Source organism: Maylandia zebra, linkage group LG16 (genome assembly GCF_041146795.1).
Source record: "Maylandia zebra isolate NMK-2024a linkage group LG16, Mzebra_GT3a, whole genome shotgun sequence".
Classification (NCBI taxonomy): Eukaryota; Metazoa; Chordata; class Actinopteri; order Cichliformes; family Cichlidae; genus Maylandia; species Maylandia zebra.
In genome coordinates, this window is record NC_135182.1 from 16,761,293 (window position 1) to 16,785,152 (window position 23,860).

The 23,860-nt window shown below is 41.9% G+C and overlaps 1 protein-coding gene across 4 annotated transcripts in view; it reads right to left on the reverse strand.

Annotated features, from left to right (window-relative positions):
• The window catches only part of LOC106676152 (ATP-dependent (S)-NAD(P)H-hydrate dehydratase), a 31,572-nt gene that overhangs the window by 1,447 nt on the left and 6,265 nt on the right, over positions 1–23,860 (reverse strand). The window contains exons 1-7 of one of the 4 annotated variants that reach the window (XM_024805547.2): positions 2,846–3,963; positions 2,293–2,733; positions 1,951–2,101; positions 1,810–1,855; positions 1,631–1,719; positions 270–378; positions 1–51 (exon numbers count right to left, since the gene is read on the reverse strand). In XM_024805547.2, coding sequence (XP_024661315.2) covers positions 1–51; positions 270–378; positions 1,631–1,719; positions 1,810–1,855; positions 1,951–2,101; positions 2,293–2,733; positions 2,846–3,359 — 1,401 coding nt within the window. In that variant the 5' untranslated portion in view covers positions 3,360–3,963. Of the gene's footprint in view, positions 52–269; positions 379–1,630; positions 1,720–1,809; positions 1,856–1,950; positions 2,102–2,292; positions 2,734–2,845; positions 3,964–3,984; positions 4,120–4,160; positions 4,499–5,675; positions 5,856–23,860 lie in introns of those variants that run through there. The other 3 variants (XM_024805548.2, XM_024805550.2, XM_024805549.2) reach the window with 3 other exon arrangements.

A 23,860-nucleotide genomic window follows, 5' to 3' on the forward strand; every position in this document is an offset into this window, starting at 1 on the left:
TGCATCAATGACTATGGGGATATCTCTTGCTTTCGACTTCTCAATGACCTCCTGAAATAGAGAGAGAGAGAGAGCACAGGGTCTGTCTTTAATAAGCCTTCCGTTGGGGTGGGGGGAAAAAAAGAAGTAGTAATTTATCAGCCACCAGTAACACTTGTGCTATAACAAGTGCTAGCAATAAGACTAGTCTGCCATGCTTATGCAGAAGTATCTAGCAGAGTAGCCGAGACTGTGTTAAGCGCAAGGAAGAATGAATGTGCTCCACGTGCCTTTGCTGTTTTCAATAATAAGTCTTCTCTTCCTAAGCCTGGTCCCACCACAAGTCCGTGTAGTCTTGGAAGCCATTTTTCTATTTCTTCCACTGCGTTAGGACTGTCCCTTCATTCACACACATACACACAGATTGTCAGACATGCTGGAATGCACAATTAATCCCAAATTTTCCAATTAGTTTGCAAGGAAAACACACACACACACAAAGTGAAGACTGATAACACTGTAACGGGTCTCTGAAGTGAGCAAACAAATAGAAAGCAGTCGATGTTAATGTTTTCTGTAAGTGCCTCTTGTAGAGAAATGAGCCTTTTAACATTTTTTTGCTATAACAAGCTAATAATGGCTTTCTAAGAGCACACTGGCACAGGCTCACCAAACTGAAACGCAGTCGTTAATGTTACTGTAAGGTTCCCAAGCCGCTCCAGCCACGACAAGTAAGCGTGAGCTGTGAAGGTTTGTACTGTCACACTGACAGAATACCCAGAATTATGACACTACCTGTTCATGATCTGACAAATGTCAGAAATTTAAATATTTAGGACAGTGATTACAGAATCATTGTGAGAAAGCAGCGTGTTAATTATAACACGCAACGTTTAATACAACGGAGTAGAGTGATGATAGTGAAATGCAGAATTTGGCTCCAAATAACATTACAACTCACAACAAAAAAAGAAGACGTGCGCAACTATTTATTTTGAAAATCTTATGCCTCGCCACAAAGCCTGGGTAAACTTTGATGTTTTTGCTTGCAATTACACACTGTGTAACATTTGTGAATGCATCCAAATTGTTTTGAAGGAAGGAAGGTTCAGGGCTGAAGCAATCAGCATCATGGGCTCATCCGGTTAGAATAAGAAAAAGCAGCCAGAATTATTCTCAGGGTTCTCTTTTTATTCTCAAATAAATAAGGCAAAGAAGGAAGGAAACAAAGACACACATGGACTGCTCTCTCTAAAAAGGACATAAAGTATGATTTAAGTAATTCAAAATGATACATAAACTCAGGAGACTCAAAGAGAAACTCAGGAGACTCAAAGAGAAACTCACCTCAGCTGCCGCCCCATGTGGGAGTGAAGAAAGAGTGAGGGGTAGGTGAGTGCAGTCCTTATATACTGTGTGACATATAATGTGTGACAGGTGAGTGCAATTAAGGCCAAGCACCACACCCAATCAAAGGTGAGGAAAAGAAACAAGGTGCATCTGGTGAAGTGAATGTGCTAGAAGGTGAGCCTTTACAACACAAATACCAGTGCATAATGCTAATAAATACACACCATTGCACTCTCAATGATCCAACTGCTACCAGCTACTTCAAATCCTACAGAAAGATTATTATTGGCTCTGTACTTACAGAACTGGATGGACTATGAGCTCAGGGCTGTATGATTTGATTACAACTGCAGCATCTTTGGTGCAGAACACGTGAGACAAGTCAGCCCCCTGGAGATGAGAAAAAAAATGTATATACAATTAGAAAATTTTTTTTTAAAAATGAATGGACAAAATTGATAGTCAAGCTTTACTGCCTACCACTTTTAAAGCAGAGATGGCAGCAAAGTAAGGAGCTCCAGTGTAGCTTTAGAGATTAGAGATGAAGAGAAATTAGGGCAAATGTTCCACTGAATTTGTTTTTTTCTTTTAAATCATGCAGGAATCTTTTATGCAACATACTCTTGACATCCTCCAATGATCCCAATACGTCCATCTTGTCCCTTGTGTTTTTTGGATGTCAGCGGAGGGACTATGTTCTTTACCAGTGGCAGGATGTCATCCTCCATACCTCTGTGCGACGTGGAGCCCAAACCGTAGAAGCGCTCAAAAACTGAGGAGATAAACAAAGTGAGAGTGTTCAGCGTACGAGCTAGTTTCAAACCACTGTGGTCGACAACAAAAACACACTAACACGATCCAAAATAAGAATAATAACTGAGTGTGATCTTTCACGTTACAGCTAATCTGCCTTCAGGTTTCTCTCCACATCAAGGCTTCACGCGTAGCGCCGGAACTAAATACCTAACGCCTGAGGGTCTGCGCTCAGAAATGGATTCTGCTGTGTGAGAGAGTCTGTCTGGGGCGAAGGGCGTTTGGGATGACCGGAGTGGCCACGTGTATGCGACGGGGAGGTACTGGAAATGACCGGAGCGCGGCCAGGATTCGCCGTCTTGGACGGAGCGGATGCTGAGCCGGAGGAGGAGATGCTGGCGAACATCTGGCCAAGCATCTGAAGCATCTGCAGTTCCCGGGCATGCTCAGCTTCCCGGCGCCGGTCTTCTGCTTGCAAGCGCTGCTCCTCCATCCGGTAGAAGTTGTCCTCGGCTTGGGCGCTCTGCTCCAGGAACTGCTCCATCAGCTTCTCCATGGGGAAATTGGCGCGTCGCTTCCTGGGCCGTTTGGGCGCTCTGGCTGACAAACAGCTGGCCGACTGGCTGGTGTTAGGCGGCTTCGCACAAGTCCCTGAAGTGGAGAAGGGTGTGACATTATGTTAGCACACATACTCGAGTCACACTCGAGGCACTGAAACATGATAAAGCCACGAAAAAGTGATAGTGGATAAGGTTGGACTCACCATTATTCCCCACTGTCACTTTAACCGGAATGGGGATGGGAACAGTTGGGTATTCCAACTTGACTTCAGTCTCAGCGGGATAAGGACACTCCCCTGTGCTCTCAGAGTAAGCATCCTGAGCATCTTCCCCATCCTCCTCCGGGCCATCGACGGCCTCCTCTCCTCCCGCACCGCTGTCTATAAACTCCTGGGCGTCCAGACTCGGCCGGTTACTCAAAATCCTCTCCATGGTGTCATAAAACTTGCAGATCTTGTGATACTGCCCATTATTCCGCAGATTGCCCTCCTTCGCCAACAAGTACTGCCTCTTGAGGCTCTTGATCCGCACCCTACACTGCTCGGGCGTCCTTTCAAACCCCATGGCTCCCAGCCTCCGGGAGACGTCGCGGTACACGAAGCTGTTTCGGAAGTTTCCATCCAGCGCCGCCTGGATGTCCTGCTCTCCCCAGATGTTCAGCAGCGTCCTCGTCTCCACGTCCGACCAGAGGAAGCCCCGCGTTGTGTTCGCTTGCATAGCTGATCCAAAACAGGCCGTCTCCCGGCGTAACCTCCACCCCCGGGGAATAAGTTGATTGGAGATGTTGACACTGCGGATTATGACGGCCGTTTGCTCTGGGTCTCTGCGCTCAGCCGCATCAATGCCGCGGACCACCGTCAGCCCAAACAACGACAAACGGCCATTTCGCTAGCTCAGAAGGACCAGCCGGGGTAATAATTTTGGTCTTAAACTTGAAGATCATCACAACGTGTGCAGGTCAAACTATTTGTTAGCTAGCTAAAAGCCTAGCCTTCTGTGTTTATCTCATTCGTGTCGTCAAAATGCGTAGCTCTGGGATAAACCGACAGGAGATCGGCTACAAGAGCCGTTTTCAAGCGGTAACACTACATCGAGTAAATGTCCAAACTGACCTCTGATCAGTCCTTTGAGGTTAACTTCACCTTTCTCCGCCTGGTCCCCCGCCCCGCGAACGCATTTCTGCGGGGTCCTAGAGACCCACCTCACCTCAACAACGAGCCAAACTGTCAGCTGCTCGGCCAACACGGAGAGCACTGGACGACTCTAACGGCTCACCTAACGTTACAGTCTAAAGCTAAGTTTTAATGAAGTAAAACTTTGAGATAACGTCAGTCTCTTTTACCTTTCTCGTTTAAACAGGCCAAGGCGGCGATAAGCGACAGTGCAACTGGGATCGAGCAAAAAGCGAGCGCTTGAATCTGTTGAGGCATGCTCTCATTGTTTGTCTGACTGCAGTCACCCACTCTCGGAGCTTTATCACGGGCTGCACAGCCCTCTGTGGCACTCAGCTGTCCTTACCTAAACTGGAGCTGCGCTTCAACGCCGACAAGTGAACGCAAGTTAGCCTGATCATGAGGCGCCCTATAACCCAGCGCAGTACTACAGGAAGCGTGTGATGCCTTTAAAGGCTGCTCGGACACTCCTACATCCAAGTGGGCTGAGGGTGAAATCTGCTGTCGACGAGCCATCAAACCGGAAGCAGGTTTAAGCATGCGCTGCTTCAGCAGGGCCGGATTCTGAAACAAGCCCTCCTCCATAATAAAATGAAGCACACATCAAAATACACACAGAAGAGTAATAAGGTGCAGATGTTTTTAAGTTTATTTGCAGTTTTCATCTATTTGTGCTGATTTTAAGTTTTTTTTCCAGCCATATTGCAAGTATAACCGTCTGTTTGCCTCTGTTTTTAGAAGTTTTGTATTTTTTAATACTCATTATTCAACCCCTCTGCCATAAAGAACTCTTCAGGAGGTCAGTCCTACTATGCACTATGAAAGTGTAGAGGTGGTAACAGGCGAACACACGTGAACTGTCAGGCACGAGATTCCATACACACATAATTTTAGAAGCATGTCAAAAAAATTATTTTACGTAGAAAGTGTAGCCTATTTTTATTTATCAAGTCTTCATTTCTAAACAAATATAATATCACCCTTAAAACTACAATTGAATTCATAGATTTAATGCATAAATTAAAATATTTTGTAACTGTAACTGTTTATCTAACTTTCTTCTGGTTATTGTTATATTTATTGTGAATAGATCACATGTTTCGATCGAAGCAGAAACATGATTGTTGAATATTTTTTACTTTCTTACAAATATCAGTCTACATTTTAGGCAGGCCATTGGCATAAAGTGAATGAATATTTATTTCTCAGCTAATAATTATAATCATCATCATCATCATCATCATCATCATGTTTTTGGTCCAGATTTTAAAGACCACATTGGCATTTTTTAGCCATTTGTCTCAGCCTGACAACAAAAAAAATATTTTTTAATCCTCCAAACTAACAGAAAAACACAATTAAGCGACACGTATACCACTAAGAGAGCGTAAAATCCCAGAAGAATGTGTGTTATGCTTAGTTTGAAAACTAATACCCGCCCACCGACTAATTACAAATCGGAATTATAGACAGTTTTACTTTTCTCCCTGGGTTTTGTCTGGTAGGCATAAAACAACTTCAGGCTTGACCACTCAAATCACACTTAAGCCTTGGAGACTGCTACTAACACCACACTAAAGGCATAAAGATAACCATAAGGAATGCTTTGAGGAGAGGCATATTATGTAATATTTGCTGTCAGTGCATTTTAATGAAAGAAGAAGAAGAAAATCAGACAGGGGTCTTTGTATTTTCAATGCAACTCTGTCCCTTTTTTTCGTCATTGTGTGGAAAATTGTCCTACTCAAAAGGCTGCCCTCAATCTTTTTTAATAATACCAATATTGACTAAGTAGTTTTTATTTATACACTTAAACTTATTTGACTTAGGCACAGTTGTTACATGAAAGAGTAATCTTTACCTTGATACTTGGCATCAATTTCCTTCATGAGGGACACGCTCCTTTGCAAGTCAAAAGGAAGGGACTCCACAAGGTCCAAATACTCCTCCACGTAGTTCACAACAACGTGACCTGGGTCACCATTGGTCGGGTTCAGCATTGCGGATCCGTTTCCCCGCCGGCGCACTCCTACACCAGCACCTGTCAACAACATTAGCTTTTTCATTGATGAATCTAATACTCAAGTTTGCAAGTAAATATTACTTCACTGCCTCAAACGTTTTTGATTGAAGCATCATAACGTGTGTTTTACAGCGTTTTCGTCGTGTTTACTAACACCTGTAATCAAGAATCAGTTCTGGGCTGCAGACATACAGAAGAGAAGACAACTGATCTGCAGTCAGCCATACTGATGAAATTGCTACGTGTACTGCGAATGTGCCAACTGTTAGCTAACTCGAACTACCAATGCAGGATCTGCAAAGAAATACAAGACCCGGTGACTTCCGCTGGATAGCTGATAACTTGAAGTTGCTCGTATGGGGTGTCCTTACTGCAAGGTCTTCACAACTACAACGGAGCAGACAACTGTAATGCTAGCTAGCAGTGTTTCCCGGGGAACTGTAATCATTTTGGCTATGTGGAAGAATCACAGATGGATATGCTAACACAAAGCCTGCCACAAACAACAGGACACAAGTGAACTGCTGTGTTTGAATATTTCATCAAAAGCAGCAGCCGCCCTGTCGTGTCTAATGTTTGCCAAGGCTAACTACAGCAGCTATCCTGCCCTGCTGCTGCTGAGTCCATTTTAACGACAAGTAACGATACCCAACTTTTTCCAGTTTGCAAGTTTATGAATCTCTCAGTCTGCACCACACACTTATGAAAATGGGATTTTCAAAATGTGGCGTTAACTGTGGAACTCGCTGCTAAATGTTTTGGAAAGTTACATCTTAATGTGACAAACAACCAGTGTTGGGAAGGTTACTTTTAAAATGTATTCCATTACAGAATACATGCCCTAAAATGTATTCTGTAACGTATTCCGTTACGTTACTCAATGACAGTAACGTATTCTGAATACTTAATATATTATCATGCTTTTTACAACAACGTGAATGTACTATTGCTGTGTGATTTATTACTATTACTGAAGGTCCGCGACTCCGAACTGTAGTAAAGGGACCTCTGACTGATACGGCGGAGTCCCTGTCGGCTCATAGCCGAAAAATAGCTTTACTTTGTTGTGTGGGTCAACTCTGCTTGCCAGAGACAGAGAGAGGCGTTGAAAGACTGCTCCAACGGAACTTATTGTTTTCGGAGGAAAACACTAACACGGTGTACAGTCGAGTCTTAATAGCTTACTTACAACTGGGCTCGTCAGGCACTCTTCTTGGCTGAAGTGGTTATTATTATATTTACATGCTTCCAGCTCCCGTTTTTCCTCGATGACAACTTGTACCTTTCCACTCCCCTTTTTCTCACTGCGGTAAAGTGAGCCGTCATTTGTGAGCCGCGGTCAACCCAGCCGCCTCCTATCCGCCGCATAAATTTCCTTGCGCTTTTACACCAGTCTTTACGGTAGCGCCTTTTCGCTTTATATCCTGATTGAAAGCCTAGACTCGCGCACGCGTGCACGCGCGTGAACAGTGGCACGCGCGCACACAAATTACAATGGAACAGCCCAATACAGCCATCGTGACAGTCTGGTTGTATATTCAAAAATTCATTAAAAATCATTCTTAAAAGTTGATGCCAAGCTTTCAACACAATCCTCTTCTCGGACACCTACTTTACCTCTGGGCCAGGTTTTACCCAGATTTACTGTAATATTACTCAGAAATCACAGTAAACTCAAATTCAATGCAATACAGTCAATGCACTACAATTATGTTTATTTCAAAAATTCATTAAAAGTCATCCTGAATAGTTGAGGTCCAACTTTCAACACATCCCTCCTCTGGGACACCTACTGTACCTGTGTGCCACGTTTCATCCAGATTTACTGTAGAATTCCTCAGAAATTACAGGAAACTTATATTCAATTCAATACAGTCAATACAATACAATTATGTCAATTTTCAAAAATTCATTAAAAATCATCCTGAGTAGTTGATGTCCAACTTTCAACACATCCCCCCCTCTGGGACACCTACTGTACCTGTGTGCCAAGTTTCATCCAGATTTACTGTAGAATTCCTCAAAAATTAAAGGGTACTTGTATTCAATGCAATACAGCCAATACACTACAATTATGTCAATTTTCAAAAATTCATTAAAAATCATCCTGAGTAGTTGATGTCCAACTTTCAACAGATTCCTTCTCTGGGACACCTACTGTACCTGTGTGCCAGGTTTCAGACAGATTTACTGTAGAATTCCTCTGAAACATTTCTTCAATCTAATACAGTCAGTACAATAGAATTATGTCAATTTTCAAAAATTCATTAAAAATCATCCTCAATAGATGAGGTCCAACTTTCAACACATTTCTCTTATGGGACACCTACTGTACCTGTGTGCCAAGTTTCAGCCAAATTTACTGTAAAATTCCTCAGAAATTAATTCAAACTTCTGTTCAATCCAATACAGCCAATACACTACAATTATGGCAATTTTCAAAAATTCATTAAAAATCATCCTAAATAGTTGAGGTTCAACTTTCAACACATTTCTCTTCTGGAACACCTACTGTACCTGTGTGCCAGGTTTCATCTCAATCCGCTGCATCAATAATTGTTTAATATTGATGGATCAAAAGTGCTGCGGAGAGAGTCATGACAGGGACTATAAAGAGACAGCATATTTGCTTGTCTTCACTGACTAGCTTTGAAATCCAGATTTTAATTTTAGAATATTAGGTGTACTTGTGGTTTGTATAGAATTTTAATGTTGAACAGGAATCAGAGTCTTCATCTCCCATCACCAGTGTGTGAATGGGTGGATGACTGGATATGTAAAGCGCTATATAAATCCAGGCCATTTACCATTCAAAATAAGAACACCAGGAAAGGAAACAGGGAGGGATAACAGAAACACTAAACACAAGACCCAGCCCCTAAGAGCGAATACAAAAACAGAAGAAACTAGAAAATAAACTCAAAACACTGATTCAGCAACCCAGGACCATGACAATTACAAATGTTCATAGCAAAACTAGGTAAGCATATTCTTACTGTTATAACAAACATAACTTTTTAACAAATCTGTATTTTTATTGCAGCGAACAGGTAAGGTTAAAGTTTAACACTCACTTTTGAGATTTGCAGACAACATGAAAAAACGGGGATCCAAACACTGTCTCGCAGCCTTTTCTATTAAAATACCACATGTAGCACTAAATCCGGTATCTGAACATAGTGAAATGTCTTCATTTGTAACATATTTATGGCTGTGATGAACCAGCATCTCTCTCATGTGTTCTACTACGTGTGACACGACGGTCATGAGTCTGCACACAGACGTCGTGTCGATGGCGCTGTGGTGAGGTCAGAATAACTAAGAGCTGATTACGCTCAAAACTGAGACTTTTTTTTCTGATTGTAAACAGCCTTGAAAGTTAAATGTTGCTACCAGGGGCGTCATAGTGGAAGCAAAAGTGATGCTCAGATAAAGACACCCAAGGAGCCAAAGGAAGGAGGCAGCCGCAGGTCTCTCTCTCAAGGATGTAACACAAGATGAGCTCATACAGTGGAAATTAAACGTTATTAAAACAGCAAATATATTTTATCGGTGTGGTTGGTTTTAAGGCTGATTTAAAAAATTGCGTTCTTTTCTAAACAGAGGAGAGTTCAGCTTTTTTCATTATATATATATATAACACAGAAAATGAAGACGTCATTTATTCATTGTTGAAAATCAGCGCAGTTTCAAGTAAACTGTGTGTCGGAAACATTAATAGATCAGTTCGCCCGCTTGTTTGAAATATTATGAGTAAGCCACAGGACCACAGGCAATAATCTGGGAGTGGGCAAAAAGACGTGATAGAGGCGGATGGAAGTGAAGAGAGCGTGGAAAATAAAGGTTTTCTACCACAGAGAAGAGCTTTTGCGTAAGTGGTGAAAATGGTTTTCGGCCTTTTTCAAAAATTAAAGGAAAGAGAGAGTCGGGCCATGACGTCAGAAACTCTGACAGCCCGTTCTTTGTGGGCGTTACCTATTTTCAATGAGCCAATATGGAACGCTGTTGTAGGCGGGGCCTGGTTCAAAGATGAAAGGCAAGAGAACCAGGCCGTGACGTCACAGTCAACTCAAGTCTATAAATTGCAGGTGAAACCCACATTGGACCAGCACGTTTCTTACAGTCACGAGCGATACACTGGATGAGATTTTGTTCTGCGACCCTCAGTCATATTTGAATGTCTTTGTAACATCGTAGCTTAAATGTCAAAAACGAGTGACCAACAAGCAAAACCAGAATTAGTGTGCACTCTGCCAGAGAGCACACTGGGCGACCTGGAGGTCGAGGAGGAAGAAAATTTAAAAGTCCCAGAAGAGCAGAAAGTGGTGAAGGACACGAAAGAAATGCAGAACAAAGTGGACGAGCAGACAGAGCCATTAGCCGAGGCTAAGACAGAGAAAAACGACACGGCAACCCCAGATTCCTCCTCAAAGTTGTGTGTCAACAAAGTTGTTCAGTTGATGGTTTCAAACGCCACAGAAAAAGCTGAACTGAACCAAGTGAAAAATGCACTCGAAGAAACGGCCAAACTGGCAAAGAAAGAGTGTGAAGAGGCCAAAAAAGCAGTGAATGAAGCACAGGCAGCACTGTCAGAGGAGAAGACAATGGTAGAGGACGCAAAGAGACAAACTGAACAGGAAAAACAAGTGTTAGAAGAAGTGCAGTTTGTATTCAAAGATGAGACCAATCGGGCTTCAGCTTCAGCTTTGGAAAAGACACTGAAGCTGCAGAAAAAGGTGCGCGTCAACTGGGTTATTCAGTTGGTGGTTTTACTGGCCAAAGAAAAAGTCTCCTCCAAATACAAGATCTTCACAGAGCGCCTCACTCCTAACTGCATCAGCCATCGTCTGATTGAGAAAATCTGGCCTGAAGTTGAGGAGAAACACTTGAATTTATCCCACGACAGCATTTTTAATGTGGGCAAGGCCATTCTCAAGGATCTTTGCAACACACACAACTGCAAAGAAAACCTTTTGATTTTTAATCTGAGGGAGCAGCTTGACAATATTACCGTCTCAATCTTTACCAAACACCTCTTGGCATTACCACCAAGAGTACTCAGTGTCTCTAAAGACAGGCAAGAGTACAAGGAAGTTGTAAAAAATGTGACCAAAGATCTGGTAATGCACGCCATGAGCGAAGGAAATGAGACGATGACACTGAATCCAGTAGCATCCGAGTTTATTGTAGAGAGGCTTTTCCAGAAGATCTGGGACAAAATTTTGTCAAAAAAGTACAAAATGTCCTTGGAGAACATTGGAGATCTCGCCCTGACAATATACAATGAACTCCATGACAGGTGGGATTCTCCAATGCTCTTAATGTGGTCAAGAAACCCAGTAATGGATGAAGCAATCGTCAGCAGCTTCAAAAAACATGCAAAATTGAGGAGCCAAAACATCATCTTTAGGGCTTTCTCATGTGCACGCTAAAATCGAACCAACACGTGCATGTGAATATTCATTTCAATTGGGCTTTCTAAATTTAATTTTGAAACCAGAGTGGTTAAAAATCACTACTCTTCTTCTCCCAACTTCCTTCCCTCATCACCAACTGGCCGAGGCAGATGGCCACCCCATCCTAGAGCCTGGGTCTGCCGGAGGTTTCTCTCTTTTAAAAGTGAGTTTTTCCTTCCCACTGTCGCCAAAGTGCTTGCTCTAGGGGATTGGAGTCTTTGTGCATTATTGTAGGGTCTTGACTTTACATTATAAAGCACCATGAGGGAAGTGTTGTTGGGATTTGGTCTGTTTCTTAACTCAAAAAGTCCAGTTACAACAGGACATTTTGAGTTAAAAAACAGAAAAAAAAAAAAAATAAATAAAAATGAAAAAAAAAAAAACAACTTTGCATTTGTGCTTTGTTTCATTTACTATTTAAGAAGTTTGTTCTTCCTGCAACTTTTAAAAACAACAAACAACAAATAGCTGAGCTGTTGGATTTACTAAGTGCATCCAAGAATACAAACAAGCAGTCCTCACACACATTTGAGAAAAACTGAGAGACCTTTGAATCTTTATAGCTTACTGAATATTCATCTCTTTACTTTGTCTGCATGTATCCACTTTTTTTCTTTTTCTATTTGTATTATTCTCATTTCAAAGACATTCAAAGCTGTTTGGAGACATGCAGAGTTCCTTAAAGATGAACCTAATATAATTACACGAGTTGTTTAACTGAGGTAATCACTCTTTCCCCCACAGTCCTACGATTTTTCCCTTTTTCTGTAAAGCAATGCAAATACATTTTGAATACTTTCAGTCAAGTATTTAACATTCATACAGGAATAAACTACAACAGAAACACAGTCACAAATATAGGCATTAAATATACAGACACCATATTTACATACACATTTAGTACAAATATAATGTTTAAAAGGAGTCTGATTCTTCAACTGATAAACATTTGTGTAGAATATATATGAACTGGAAGTGCTGGGTATACAAGTCTGGCCTAAGTCTTGGGTCAGAAAGACTGCAGCAGTCCAGGAGTTTAGTTCACCGTCTTTAATGAAGCTTCACAGAAGAACTGGTTACAGCAGGGCTTGCCATGATTAATCCAACCGTGATACAGCCAGATATGCACTTATAATTGTGGCAGATGCAGTATAGGTGACTATAAGCATGGTTGTCTGGAAACAGAAACAGGTAATACTATAATTAGTAGGGTCCACAAGGGGTCGCTGTAAGACCAGAAGTTGGCTAAATAGCACATATCTTCCCAGTTGCTAGTACTAAGGCAAGAATGTGGCAAGCTAACAACAGTTAAACTAAACAATAAACAACAGAAAAATCCTTTAACCGCGGGATGTAATCATTGGAGGAGATTCTGGCAGCAATAATTAAAGCTGACACGGGCTCTTTCACAAAATCAGGAGGATGTGTGCTCATCTTCCAGCACCACACAGCACAGAGGATGCAAATATCACTCAGTATAAACCGGTGAAACGGCGCAGTCCTGTACCGCGTCTTCACCTCGGCAAAATTAAACCAGTCGAAATACCAAATGAGGCCAACAGTGGCTCGATGAAGCCATTCTCCACAAGGACTTTCCATGAAGTTCGTCTTGGCTGTGCAAGCGAAGAAGAATAAAACTAGCCAAGTGCAGATGAAGTGAGCGAAGATGAACCAGGGGAGCACGGAGGCGAAAAGAACGAGGGCAGTGAGACGAGAAGAGATGAGTACCAGTGTCACGGCCTTTTAAGTTCTGGCGTTTATTTCGTTGAAAAATATAAACAAAAATCAACCCAATAATTTCAAACATAAACGAAAGTTAACTTAATCTTGGGGCTCAAGAGTTGGGAGTTCGCCTTGTAATCGGAAGGTTGCTGGTTCGAGCCCCGGCTTGGACAGTCTTGGCCGTTGTGTCCTTGGGCAAGACACTTCACCCGTTGCCTACTGGTGGTGGTCAGAGGGCCCGGTGGCGCCAGTGTCCGGCAGCCTCGCCTCTGTCAGTGCGCCCCAGGGTGGCTGTGGCTACAATGTAGCTTGCCATCACCAGTGTGTGAATGTGTGTGTGAATGGGTGGATGACTGGATATGTAAAGCGCTTTGGGGTCCTTAGGGACTAGTAAAGCGCTATATAAATCCAGGCCATTTACCATTCAAAATAAGAACACCAGGAAAGGAAACAGGGAGGGATAACAGAAACACTAAACACAAGACCCAGCCCCTAAGAGCGAATACAAAAACAGAAGAAACTAGAAAATAAACTCAAAACACTGATTCAGCAACCCAGGACCATGACAATTACAAATGTTCATAGCAAAACTAGGTAAGCATATTCTTACTGTTATAACAAACATAACTTTTTAACAAATCTGTATTTTTATTGCAGCGAACAGGTAAGGTTAAAGTTTAACACTCACTTTTGAGATTTGCAGACAACATGAAAAAACGGGGATCCAAACACTGTCTCGCAGCCTTTTCTATTAAAATACCACATGTAGCACTAAATCCGGTATCTGAACATAGTGAAATGTCTTCATTTGTAACATATTTATGGCTGTGATGAACCAGCATCTCTCTCATGTGTTCTACTACGCATGACATGACGGTCATGAGTCTGCACACAGACGTCGTGTCGATGGCGCTGTGGTGAGGTCAGAATAACTAAGAGCTGATTACGCTCAAAACTGAGACTTTTTTTTCTGATTGTAAACAGCCTTGAAAGTTAAATGTTGCTACCAGGGGCGTCATAGTGGAAGCAAAAGTGATGCTCAGATAAAGACACCCAAGGAGCCAAAGGAAGGAGGCAGCCGCAGGTCTCTCTCTCAAGGATGTAACACAAGATGAGCTCATACAGTGGAAATTAAACGTTATTAAAACAGCAAATATATTTTATCGGTGTGGTTGGTTTTAAGGCTGATTTAAAAAATTGCGTTCTTTTCTAAACAGAGGAGAGTTCAGCTTTTTTCATTATATATATATAACACAGAAAATGAAGACGTCATTTATTCATTGTTGAAAATCAGCGCAGTTTCAAGTAAACTGTGTGTCGGAAACATTAATAGATCAGTTCGCCCGCTTGTTTGAAATATTATGAGTAAGCCACAGGACCACAGGCAATAATCTGGGAGTGGGCAAAAAGACGTGATAGAGGCGGATGGAAGTGAAGAGAGCGTGGAAAATAAAGGTTTTCTACCACAGAGAAGAGCTTTTGCGTAAGTGGTGAAAATGGTTTTCGGCCTTTTTCAAACATTAAAGGAAAGAGAGAGTCGGGCCATGACGTCAGAAACTCTGACAGCCCGTTCTTTGTGGGCGTTACCTATTTTCAATGAGCCAATATGGAACGCTGTTGTGGGCGGGGCCTGGTTCAAAGATGAAAGGCAAGAGAACCAGGCCGTGACGTCACAGTCAACTCAAGTCTATAAATTGCAGGTGAAACCCACATTGGACCAGCACGTTTCTTACAGTCACGAGCGATACACTGGATGAGATTTTGTTCTGCGACCCTCAGTCATATTTGAATGTCTTTGTAACATCGTAGCTTAAATGTCAAAAACGAGTGACCAACAAGCAAAACCAGAATTAGTGTGCACTCTGCCAGAGAGCACACTGGGCGACCTGGAGATCGAGGAGGAAGAAAATTTAAAAGTCCCAGAAGAGCAGAAAGTGGTGAAGGACACGAAAGAAATGCAGAACAAAGTGGACGAGCAGACAGAGCCATTAGCCGAGGCTAAGACAGAGAAAAACGACACGGCAACCCCAGATTCCTCCTCAAAGTTGTGTGTCAACAAAGTTGTTCAGTTGATGGTTTCAAACGCCACAGAAAAAGCTGAACTGAACCAAGTGAAAAATGCACTCGAAGAAACGGCCAAACTGGCAAAGAAAGAGTGTGAAGAGGCCAAAAAAGCAGTGAATGAAGCACAGGCAGCACTGTCAGAGGAGAAGACAATGGTAGAGGACGCAAAGAGACAAACTGAACAGGAAAAACAAGTGTTAGAAGAAGTGCAGTTTGTATTCAAAGATGAGACCAATCGGGCTTCAGCTTCAGCTTTGGAAAAGACACTGAAGCTGCAGAAAAAGGTGCGCGTCAACTGGGTTATTCAGTTGGTGGTTTTACTGGCCAAAGAAAAAGTCTCCTCCAAATACAAGATCTTCACAGAGCGCCTCACTCCTAACTGCATCAGCCATCGTCTGATTGAGAAAATCTGGCCTGAAGTTGAGGAGAAACACTTGAATTTATCCCACGACAGCATTTTTAATGTGGGCAAGGCCATTCTCAAGGATCTTTGCAACACACACAACTGCAAAGAAAACCTTTTGATTTTTAATCTGAGGGAGCAGCTTGACAATATTACCGTCTCAATCTTCACCAAACACCTCTTGGCATTACCACCAAGAGTACTCAGTGTCTCTAAAGACAGGCAAGAGTACAAGGAAGTTGTAAAAAATGTGACCAAAGATCTGGTAATGCACGCCATGAGCGAAGGAAATGAGACGATGACACTGAATCCAGTAGCATCCGAGTTTATTGTAGAGAGGCTTTTCCAGAAGATCTGGGACAAAATTTTGTCAAAAAAGTACAAAATGTCCTTGGAGAACATTGGAGAACTCGCCCTGACAATATACAATGAACTCCATGACAGGTGGGATTCTCCAATGCTCTTAATGTGGTCAAGAAACCCAGTAATGGATGAAGCAATCGTCAGCAGCTTCAAAAAACATGCAAAATTGAGGAGCCAAAACATCATCTTTAGGGCTTTCTCATGTGCACGCTAAAATCGAACCAACACGTGCATGTGAATATTCATTTCAATTGGGCTTTCTAAATTTAATTTTGAAACCAGAGTGGTTAAAAATCACTACTCTTCTTCTCCCAACTTCCTTCCCTCATCACCAACTGGCCGAGGCAGATGGCCACCCCATCCTAGAGCCTGGGTCTGCCGGAGGTTTCTCTCTTTTAAAAGTGAGTTTTTCCTTCCCACTGTCGCCAAAGTGCTTGCTCTAGGGGATTGGAGTCTTTGTGCATTATTGTAGGGTCTTGACTTTACATTATAAAGCACCATGAGGGAAGTGTTGTTGGGATTTGGTCTGTTTCTTAACTCAAAAAGTCCAGTTACAACAGGACATTTTGAGTTAAAAAACAGAAAAAAAATAAAAATAATTAAAAATGAAAAAAAAACAACAACTTTGCATTTGTGCTTTGTTTCATTTACTATTTAAGAAGTTTGTTCTTCCTGCAACTTTTAAAAACAACAAACAACAAATAGCTGAGCTGTTGGATTTACTAAGTGCATCCAAGAATACAAACAAGCAGTCCTCACACACATTTGAGAAAAACTGAGAGACCTTTGAATCTTTATAGCTTACTGAATATTCATCTCTTTACTTTGTCTGCATGTGTCCACTTTTTTTCTTTTTCTATTTGTATTATTCTCATTTCAAAGACATTCAAAGCTGTTTGGAGACATGCAGAGTTCCTTAAAGATGAACCTAATATAATTACACGAGTTGTTTAACTGAGGTAATCACTCTTTCCCCCACAGTCCTACGATTTTTCCCTTTTTCTGTAAAGCAATGCAAATACATTTTGAATACTTTCAGTCAAGTATTTAACATTCATACAGGAATAAACTACAACAGAAACACAGTCACAAATATAGGCATTAAATATACAGACACCATATTTACATACACATTTAGTACAAATATAATGTTTAAAAGGAGTCTGATTCTTCAACTGATAAACATTTGTGTAGAATATATATGAACTGGAAGTGCTGGGTATACAAGTCTGGCCTAAGTCTTGGGTCAGAAAGACTGCAGCAGTCCAGGAGTTTAGTTCACCGTCTTTAATGAAGCTTCACAGAAGAACTGGTTACAGCAGGGCTTGCCATGATTAATCCAACCGTGATACAGCCAGATATGCACTTATAATTGTGGCAGATGCAGTATAGGTGACTATAAGCATGGTTGTCTGGAAACAGAAACAGGTAATACTATAATTAGTAGGGTCCACAAGGGGTCGCTGTAAGACCAGAAGTTGGCTAAATAGCACATATCTTCCCAGTTGCTAGTACTAAGGCAAGAATGTGGCAAGCTAACAAGAGTTAAACTAAACAATAAACAACAGAAAAATCCTTTAACCGCGGGATGTAATCATTGGAGGAGATTCTGGCAGCAATAATTAAAGCTGACACGGGCTCTTTCACAAAATCAGGAGGATGTGTGCTCATCTTCCAGCACCACACAGCACAGAGGATGCAAATATCACTCAGTATAAACCGGTGAAACGGCGCAGTCCTGTACCGCGTCTTCACCTCGGCAAAATTAAACCAGTCGAAATACCAAATGAGGCCAACAGTGGCTCGATGAAGCCATTCTCCACAAGGACTTTCCATGAAGTTCGTCTTGGCTGTGCAAGCGAAGAAGAATAAAACTAGCCAAGTGCAGATGAAGTGAGCGAAGATGAACCAGGGGAGCACGGAGGCGAAAAGAACGAGGGCAGTGAGACGACAAGAAATGAGTACCAGTGTCACGGCCTTTTAAGTTCTGGCGTTTATTTCGTTGAAAAATATAAACAAAAATCAACCCAATAATTTCAAACATAAACGAAAGTTAACTTAATCTTGGGGCTCAAGAGTTGGGAGTTCGCCTTGTAATCGGAAGGTTGCTGGTTCGAGCCCCGGCTTGGACAGTCTTGGCCGTTGTGTCCTTGGGCAAGACACTTCACCCGTTGCCTACTGGTGGTGGTCAGAGGGCCCGGTGGCGCCAGTGTCCGGCAGCCTCGCCTCTGTCAGTGCGCCCCAGGGTGGCTGTGGCTACAATGTAGCTTGCCATCACCAGTGTGTGAATGGGTGGATGACTGGATATGTAAAGCGCTTTGGGGTCCTTAGGGACTAGTAAAGCGCTATATAAATCCAGGCCATTTACCATTCAAAATAAGAACACCAGGAAAGGAAACAGGGAGGGATAACAGAAACACTAAACACAAGACCCAGCCCCTAAGAGCGAATACAAAAACAGAAGAAACTAGAAAATAAACTCAAAACACTGATTCAGCAACCCAGGACCATGACAATTACAAATGTTCATAGCAAAACTAGGTAAGCATATTCTTACTGTTATAACAAACATAACTTTTTAACAAATCTGTATTTTTATTGCAGCGAACAGGTAAGGTTAAAGTTTAACACTCACTTTTGAGATTTGCAGACAACATGAAAAAACGGGGATCCAAACACTGTCTCGCAGCCTTTTCTATTAAAATACCACATGTAGCACTAAATCCGGTATCTGAACATAGTGAAATGTCTTCATTTGTAACATATTTATGGCTGTGATGAACCAGCATCTCTCTCATGTGTTCTACTACGTGTGACATGACGGTCATGAGTCTGCACACAGACGTCGTGTCGATGGCGCTGTGGTGAGGTCAGAATAACTAAGAGCTGATTACGCTCAAAACTGAGACTTTTTTTTCTGATTGTAAACAGCCTTGAAAGTTAAATGTTGCTACCAGGGGCGTCATAGTGGAAGCAAAAGTGATGCTCAGATAAAGACACCCAAGGAGCCAAAGGAAGGAGGCAGCCGCAGGTCTCTCTCTCAAGGATGTAACACAAGATGAGCTCATACAGTGGAAATTAAACGTTATTAAAACAGCAAATATATTTTATCGGTGTGGTTGGTTTTAAGGCTGATTTAAAAAATTGCGTTCTTTTCTAAACAGAGGAGAGTTCAGCTTTTTTCATTATATATATATATAACACAGAAAATGAAGACGTCATTTATTCATTGTTGAAAATCAGCGCAGTTTCAAGTAAACTGTGTGTCGGAAACATTAATAGATCAGTTCGCCCGCTTGTTTGAAATATTATGAGTAAGCCACAGGACCACAGGCAATAATCTGGGAGTGGGCAAAAAGACGTGATAGAGGCGGATGGAAGTGAAGAGAGCGTGGAAAATAAAGGTTTTCTACCACAGAGAAGAGCTTTTGCGTAAGTGGTGAAAATGGTTTTCGGCCTTTTTCAAACATTAAAGGAAAGAGAGAGTCGGGCCATGACGTCAGAAACTCTGACAGCCCGTTCTTTGTGGGCGTTACCTATTTTCAATGAGCCAATATGGAACGCTGTTGTGGGCGGGGCCTGGTTCAAAGATGAAAGGCAAGAGAACCAGGCCGTGACGTCACAGTCAACTCAAGTCTATAAATTGCAGGTGAAACCCACATTGGACCAGCACGTTTCTTACAGTCACGAGCGATACACTGGATGAGATTTTGTTCTGCGACCCTCAGTCATATTTGAATGTCTTTGTAACATCGTAGCTTAAATGTCAAAAACGAGTGACCAACAAGCAAAACCAGAATTAGTGTGCACTCTGCCAGAGAGCACACTGGGCGACCTGGAGATCGAGGAGAAAGAAAATTTAAAAGTCCCAGAAGAGCAGAAAGTGGTGAAGGACACGAAAGAAATGCAGAACAAAGTGGACGAGCAGACAGAGCCATTAGCCGAGGCTAAGACAGAGAAAAACGACACGGCAACCCCAGATTCCTCCTCAAAGTTGTGTGTCAACAAAGTTGTTCAGTTGATGGTTTCAAACGCCACAGAAAAAGCTGAACTGAACCAAGTGAAAAATGCACTCGAAGAAACGGCCAAACTGGCAAAGAAAGAGTGTGAAGAGGCCAAAAAAGCAGTGAATGAAGCACAGGCAGCACTGTCAGAGGAGAAGACAATGGTAGAGGACGCAAAGAGACAAACTGAACAGGAAAAACAAGTGTTAGAAGAAGTGCAGTTTGTATTCAAAGATGAGACCAATCGGGCTTCAGCTTCAGCTTTGGAAAAGACACTGAAGCTGCAGAAAAAGGTGCGCGTCAACTGGGTTATTCAGTTGGTGGTTTTACTGGCCAAAGAAAAAGTCTCCTCCAAATACAAGATCTTCACAGAGCGCCTCACTCCTAACTGCATCAGCCATCGTCTGATTGAGAAAATCTGGCCTGAAGTTGAGGAGAAACACTTGAATTTATCCCACGACAGCATTTTTAATGTGGGCAAGGCCATTCTCAAGGATCTTTGCAACACACACAACTGCAAAGAAAACCTTTTGATTTTTAATCTGAGGGAGCAGCTTGACAATATTACCGTCTCAATCTTCACCAAACACCTCTTGGCATTACCACCAAGAGTACTCAGTGTCTCTAAAGACAGGCAAGAGTACAAGGAAGTTGTAAAAAATGTGACCAAAGATCTGGTAATGCACGCCATGAGCGAAGGAAATGAGACGATGACACTGAATCCAGTAGCATCCGAGTTTATTGTAGAGAGGCTTTTCCAGAAGATCTGGGACAAAATTTTGTCAAAAAAGTACAAAATGTCCTTGGAGAACATTGGAGAACTCGCCCTGACAATATACAATGAACTCCATGACAGGTGGGATTCTCCAATGCTCTTAATGTGGTCAAGAAACCCAGTAATGGATGAAGCAATCGTCAGCAGCTTCAAAAAACATGCAAAATTGAGGAGCCAAAACATCATCTTTAGGGCTTTCTCATGTGCACGCTAAAATCGAACCAACACGTGCATGTGAATATTCATTTCAATTGGGCTTTCTAAATTTAATTTTGAAACCAGAGTGGTTAAAAATCACTACTCTTCTTCTCCCAACTTCCTTCCCTCATCACCAACTGGCCGAGGCAGATGGCCACCCCATCCTAGAGCCTGGGTCTGCCGGAGGTTTCTCTCTTTTAAAAGTGAGTTTTTCCTTCCCACTGTCGCCAAAGTGCTTGCTCTAGGGGATTGGAGTCTTTGTGCATTATTGTAGGGTCTTGACTTTACATTATAAAGCACCATGAGGGAAGTGTTGTTGGGATTTGGTCTGTTTCTTAACTCAAAAAGTCCAGTTACAACAGGACATTTTGAGTTAAAAAACAGAAAAAAAATAAAAAAATAAAAATGAAAAAAAAACAACAACTTTGCATTTGTGCTTTGTTTCATTTACTATTTAAGAAGTTTGTTCTTCCTGCAACTTTTAAAAACAACAAACAACAAATAGCTGAGCTGTTGGATTTACTAAGTGCATCCAAGAATACAAACAAGCAGTCCTCACACACATTTGAGAAAAACTGAGAGACCTTTGAATCTTTATAGCTTACTGAATATTCATCTCTTTACTTTGTCTGCATGTGTCCACTTTTTTTCTTTTTCTATTTGTATTATTCTCATTTCAAAGACATTCAAAGCTGTTTGGAGACATGCAGAGTTCCTTAAAGATGAACCTAATATAATTACACGAGTTGTTTAACTGAGGTAATCACTCTTTCCCCCACAGTCCTACGATTTTTCCCTTTTTCTGTAAAGCAATGCAAATACATTTTGAATACTTTCAGTCAAGTATTTAACATTCATACAGGAATAAACTACAACAGAAACACAGTCACAAATATAGGCATTAAATATACAGACACCATATTTACATACACATTTAGTACAAATATAATGTTTAAAAGGAGTCTGATTCTTCAACTGATAAACATTTGTGTAGAATATATATGAACTGGAAGTGCTGGGTATACAAGTCTGGCCTAAGTCTTGGGTCAGAAAGACTGCAGCAGTCCAGGAGTTTAGTTCACCGTCTTTAATGAAGCTTCACAGAAGAACTGGTTACAGCAGGGCTTGCCATGATTAATCCAACCGTGATACAGCCAGATATGCACTTATAATTGTGGCAGATGCAGTATAGGTGACTATAAGCATGGTTGTCTGGAAACAGAAACAGGTAATACTATAATTAGTAGGGTCCACAAGGGGTCGCTGTAAGACCAGAAGTTGGCTAAATAGCACATATCTTCCCAGTTGCTAGTACTAAGGCAAGAATGTGGCAAGCTAACAAGAGTTAAACTAAACAATAAACAACAGAAAAATCCTTTAACCGCGGGATGTAATCATTGGAGGAGATTCTGGCAGCAATAATTAAAGCTGACACGGGCTCTTTCACAAAATCAGGAGGATGTGTGCTCATCTTCCAGCACCACACAGCACAGAGGATGCAAATATCACTCAGTATAAACCGGTGAAACGGCGCAGTCCTGTACCGCGTCTTCACCTCGGCAAAATTAAACCAGTCGAAATACCAAATGAGGCCAACAGTGGCTCGATGAAGCCATTCTCCACAAGGACTTTCCATGAAGTTCGTCTTGGCTGTGCAAGCGAAGAAGAATAAAACTAGCCAAGTGCAGATGAAGTGAGCGAAGATGAACCAGGGGAGCACGGAGGCGAAAAGAACGAGGGCAGTGAGACGACAAGAAATGAGTACCAGTGTCACGGCCTTTTAAGTTCTGGCGTTTATTTCGTTGAAAAATATAAACAAAAATCAACCCAATAATTTCAAACATAAACGAAAGTTAACTTAATCTTGGGGCTCAAGAGTTGGGAGTTCGCCTTGTAATCGGAAGGTTGCTGGTTCGAGCCCCGGCTTGGACAGTCTTGGCCGTTGTGTCCTTGGGCAAGACACTTCACCCGTTGCCTACTGGTGGTGGTCAGAGGGCCCGGTGGCGCCAGTGTCCGGCAGCCTCGCCTCTGTCAGTGCGCCCCAGGGTGGCTGTGGCTACAATGTAGCTTGCCATCACCAGTGTGTGAATGGGTGGATGACTGGATATGTAAAGCGCTTTGGGGTCCTTAGGGACTAGTAAAGCGCTATATAAATCCAGGCCATTTACCATTCAAAATAAGAACACCAGGAAAGGAAACAGGGAGGGATAACAGAAACACTAAACACAAGACCCAGCCCCTAAGAGCGAATACAAAAACAGAAGAAACTAGAAAATAAACTCAAAACACTGATTCAGCAACCCAGGACCATGACAATTACAAATGTTCATAGCAAAACTAGGTAAGCATATTCTTACTGTTATAACAAACATAACTTTTTAACAAATCTGTATTTTTATTGCAGCGAACAGGTAAGGTTAAAGTTTAACACTCACTTTTGAGATTTGCAGACAACATGAAAAAACGGGGATCCAAACACTGTCTCGCAGCCTTTTCTATTAAAATACCACATGTAGCACTAAATCCGGTATCTGAACATAGTGAAATGTCTTCATTTGTAACATATTTATGGCTGTGATGAACCAGCATCTCTCTCATGTGTTCTACTACGTGTGACATGACGGTCATGAGTCTGCACACAGACGTCGTGTCGATGGCGCTGTGGTGAGGTCAGAATAACTAAGAGCTGATTACGCTCAAAACTGAGACTTTTTTTTCTGATTGTAAACAGCCTTGAAAGTTAAATGTTGCTACCAGGGGCGTCATAGTGGAAGCAAAAGTGATGCTCAGATAAAGACACCCAAGGAGCCAAAGGAAGGAGGCAGCCGCAGGTCTCTCTCTCAAGGATGTAACACAAGATGAGCTCATACAGTGGAAATTAAACGTTATTAAAACAGCAAATATATTTTATCGGTGTGGTTGGTTTTAAGGCTGATTTAAAAAAAATTGCGTTCTTTTCTAAACAGAGGAGAGTTCAGCTTTTTTCATTATATATATATAACACAGAAAATGAAGACGTCATTTATTCATTGTTGAAA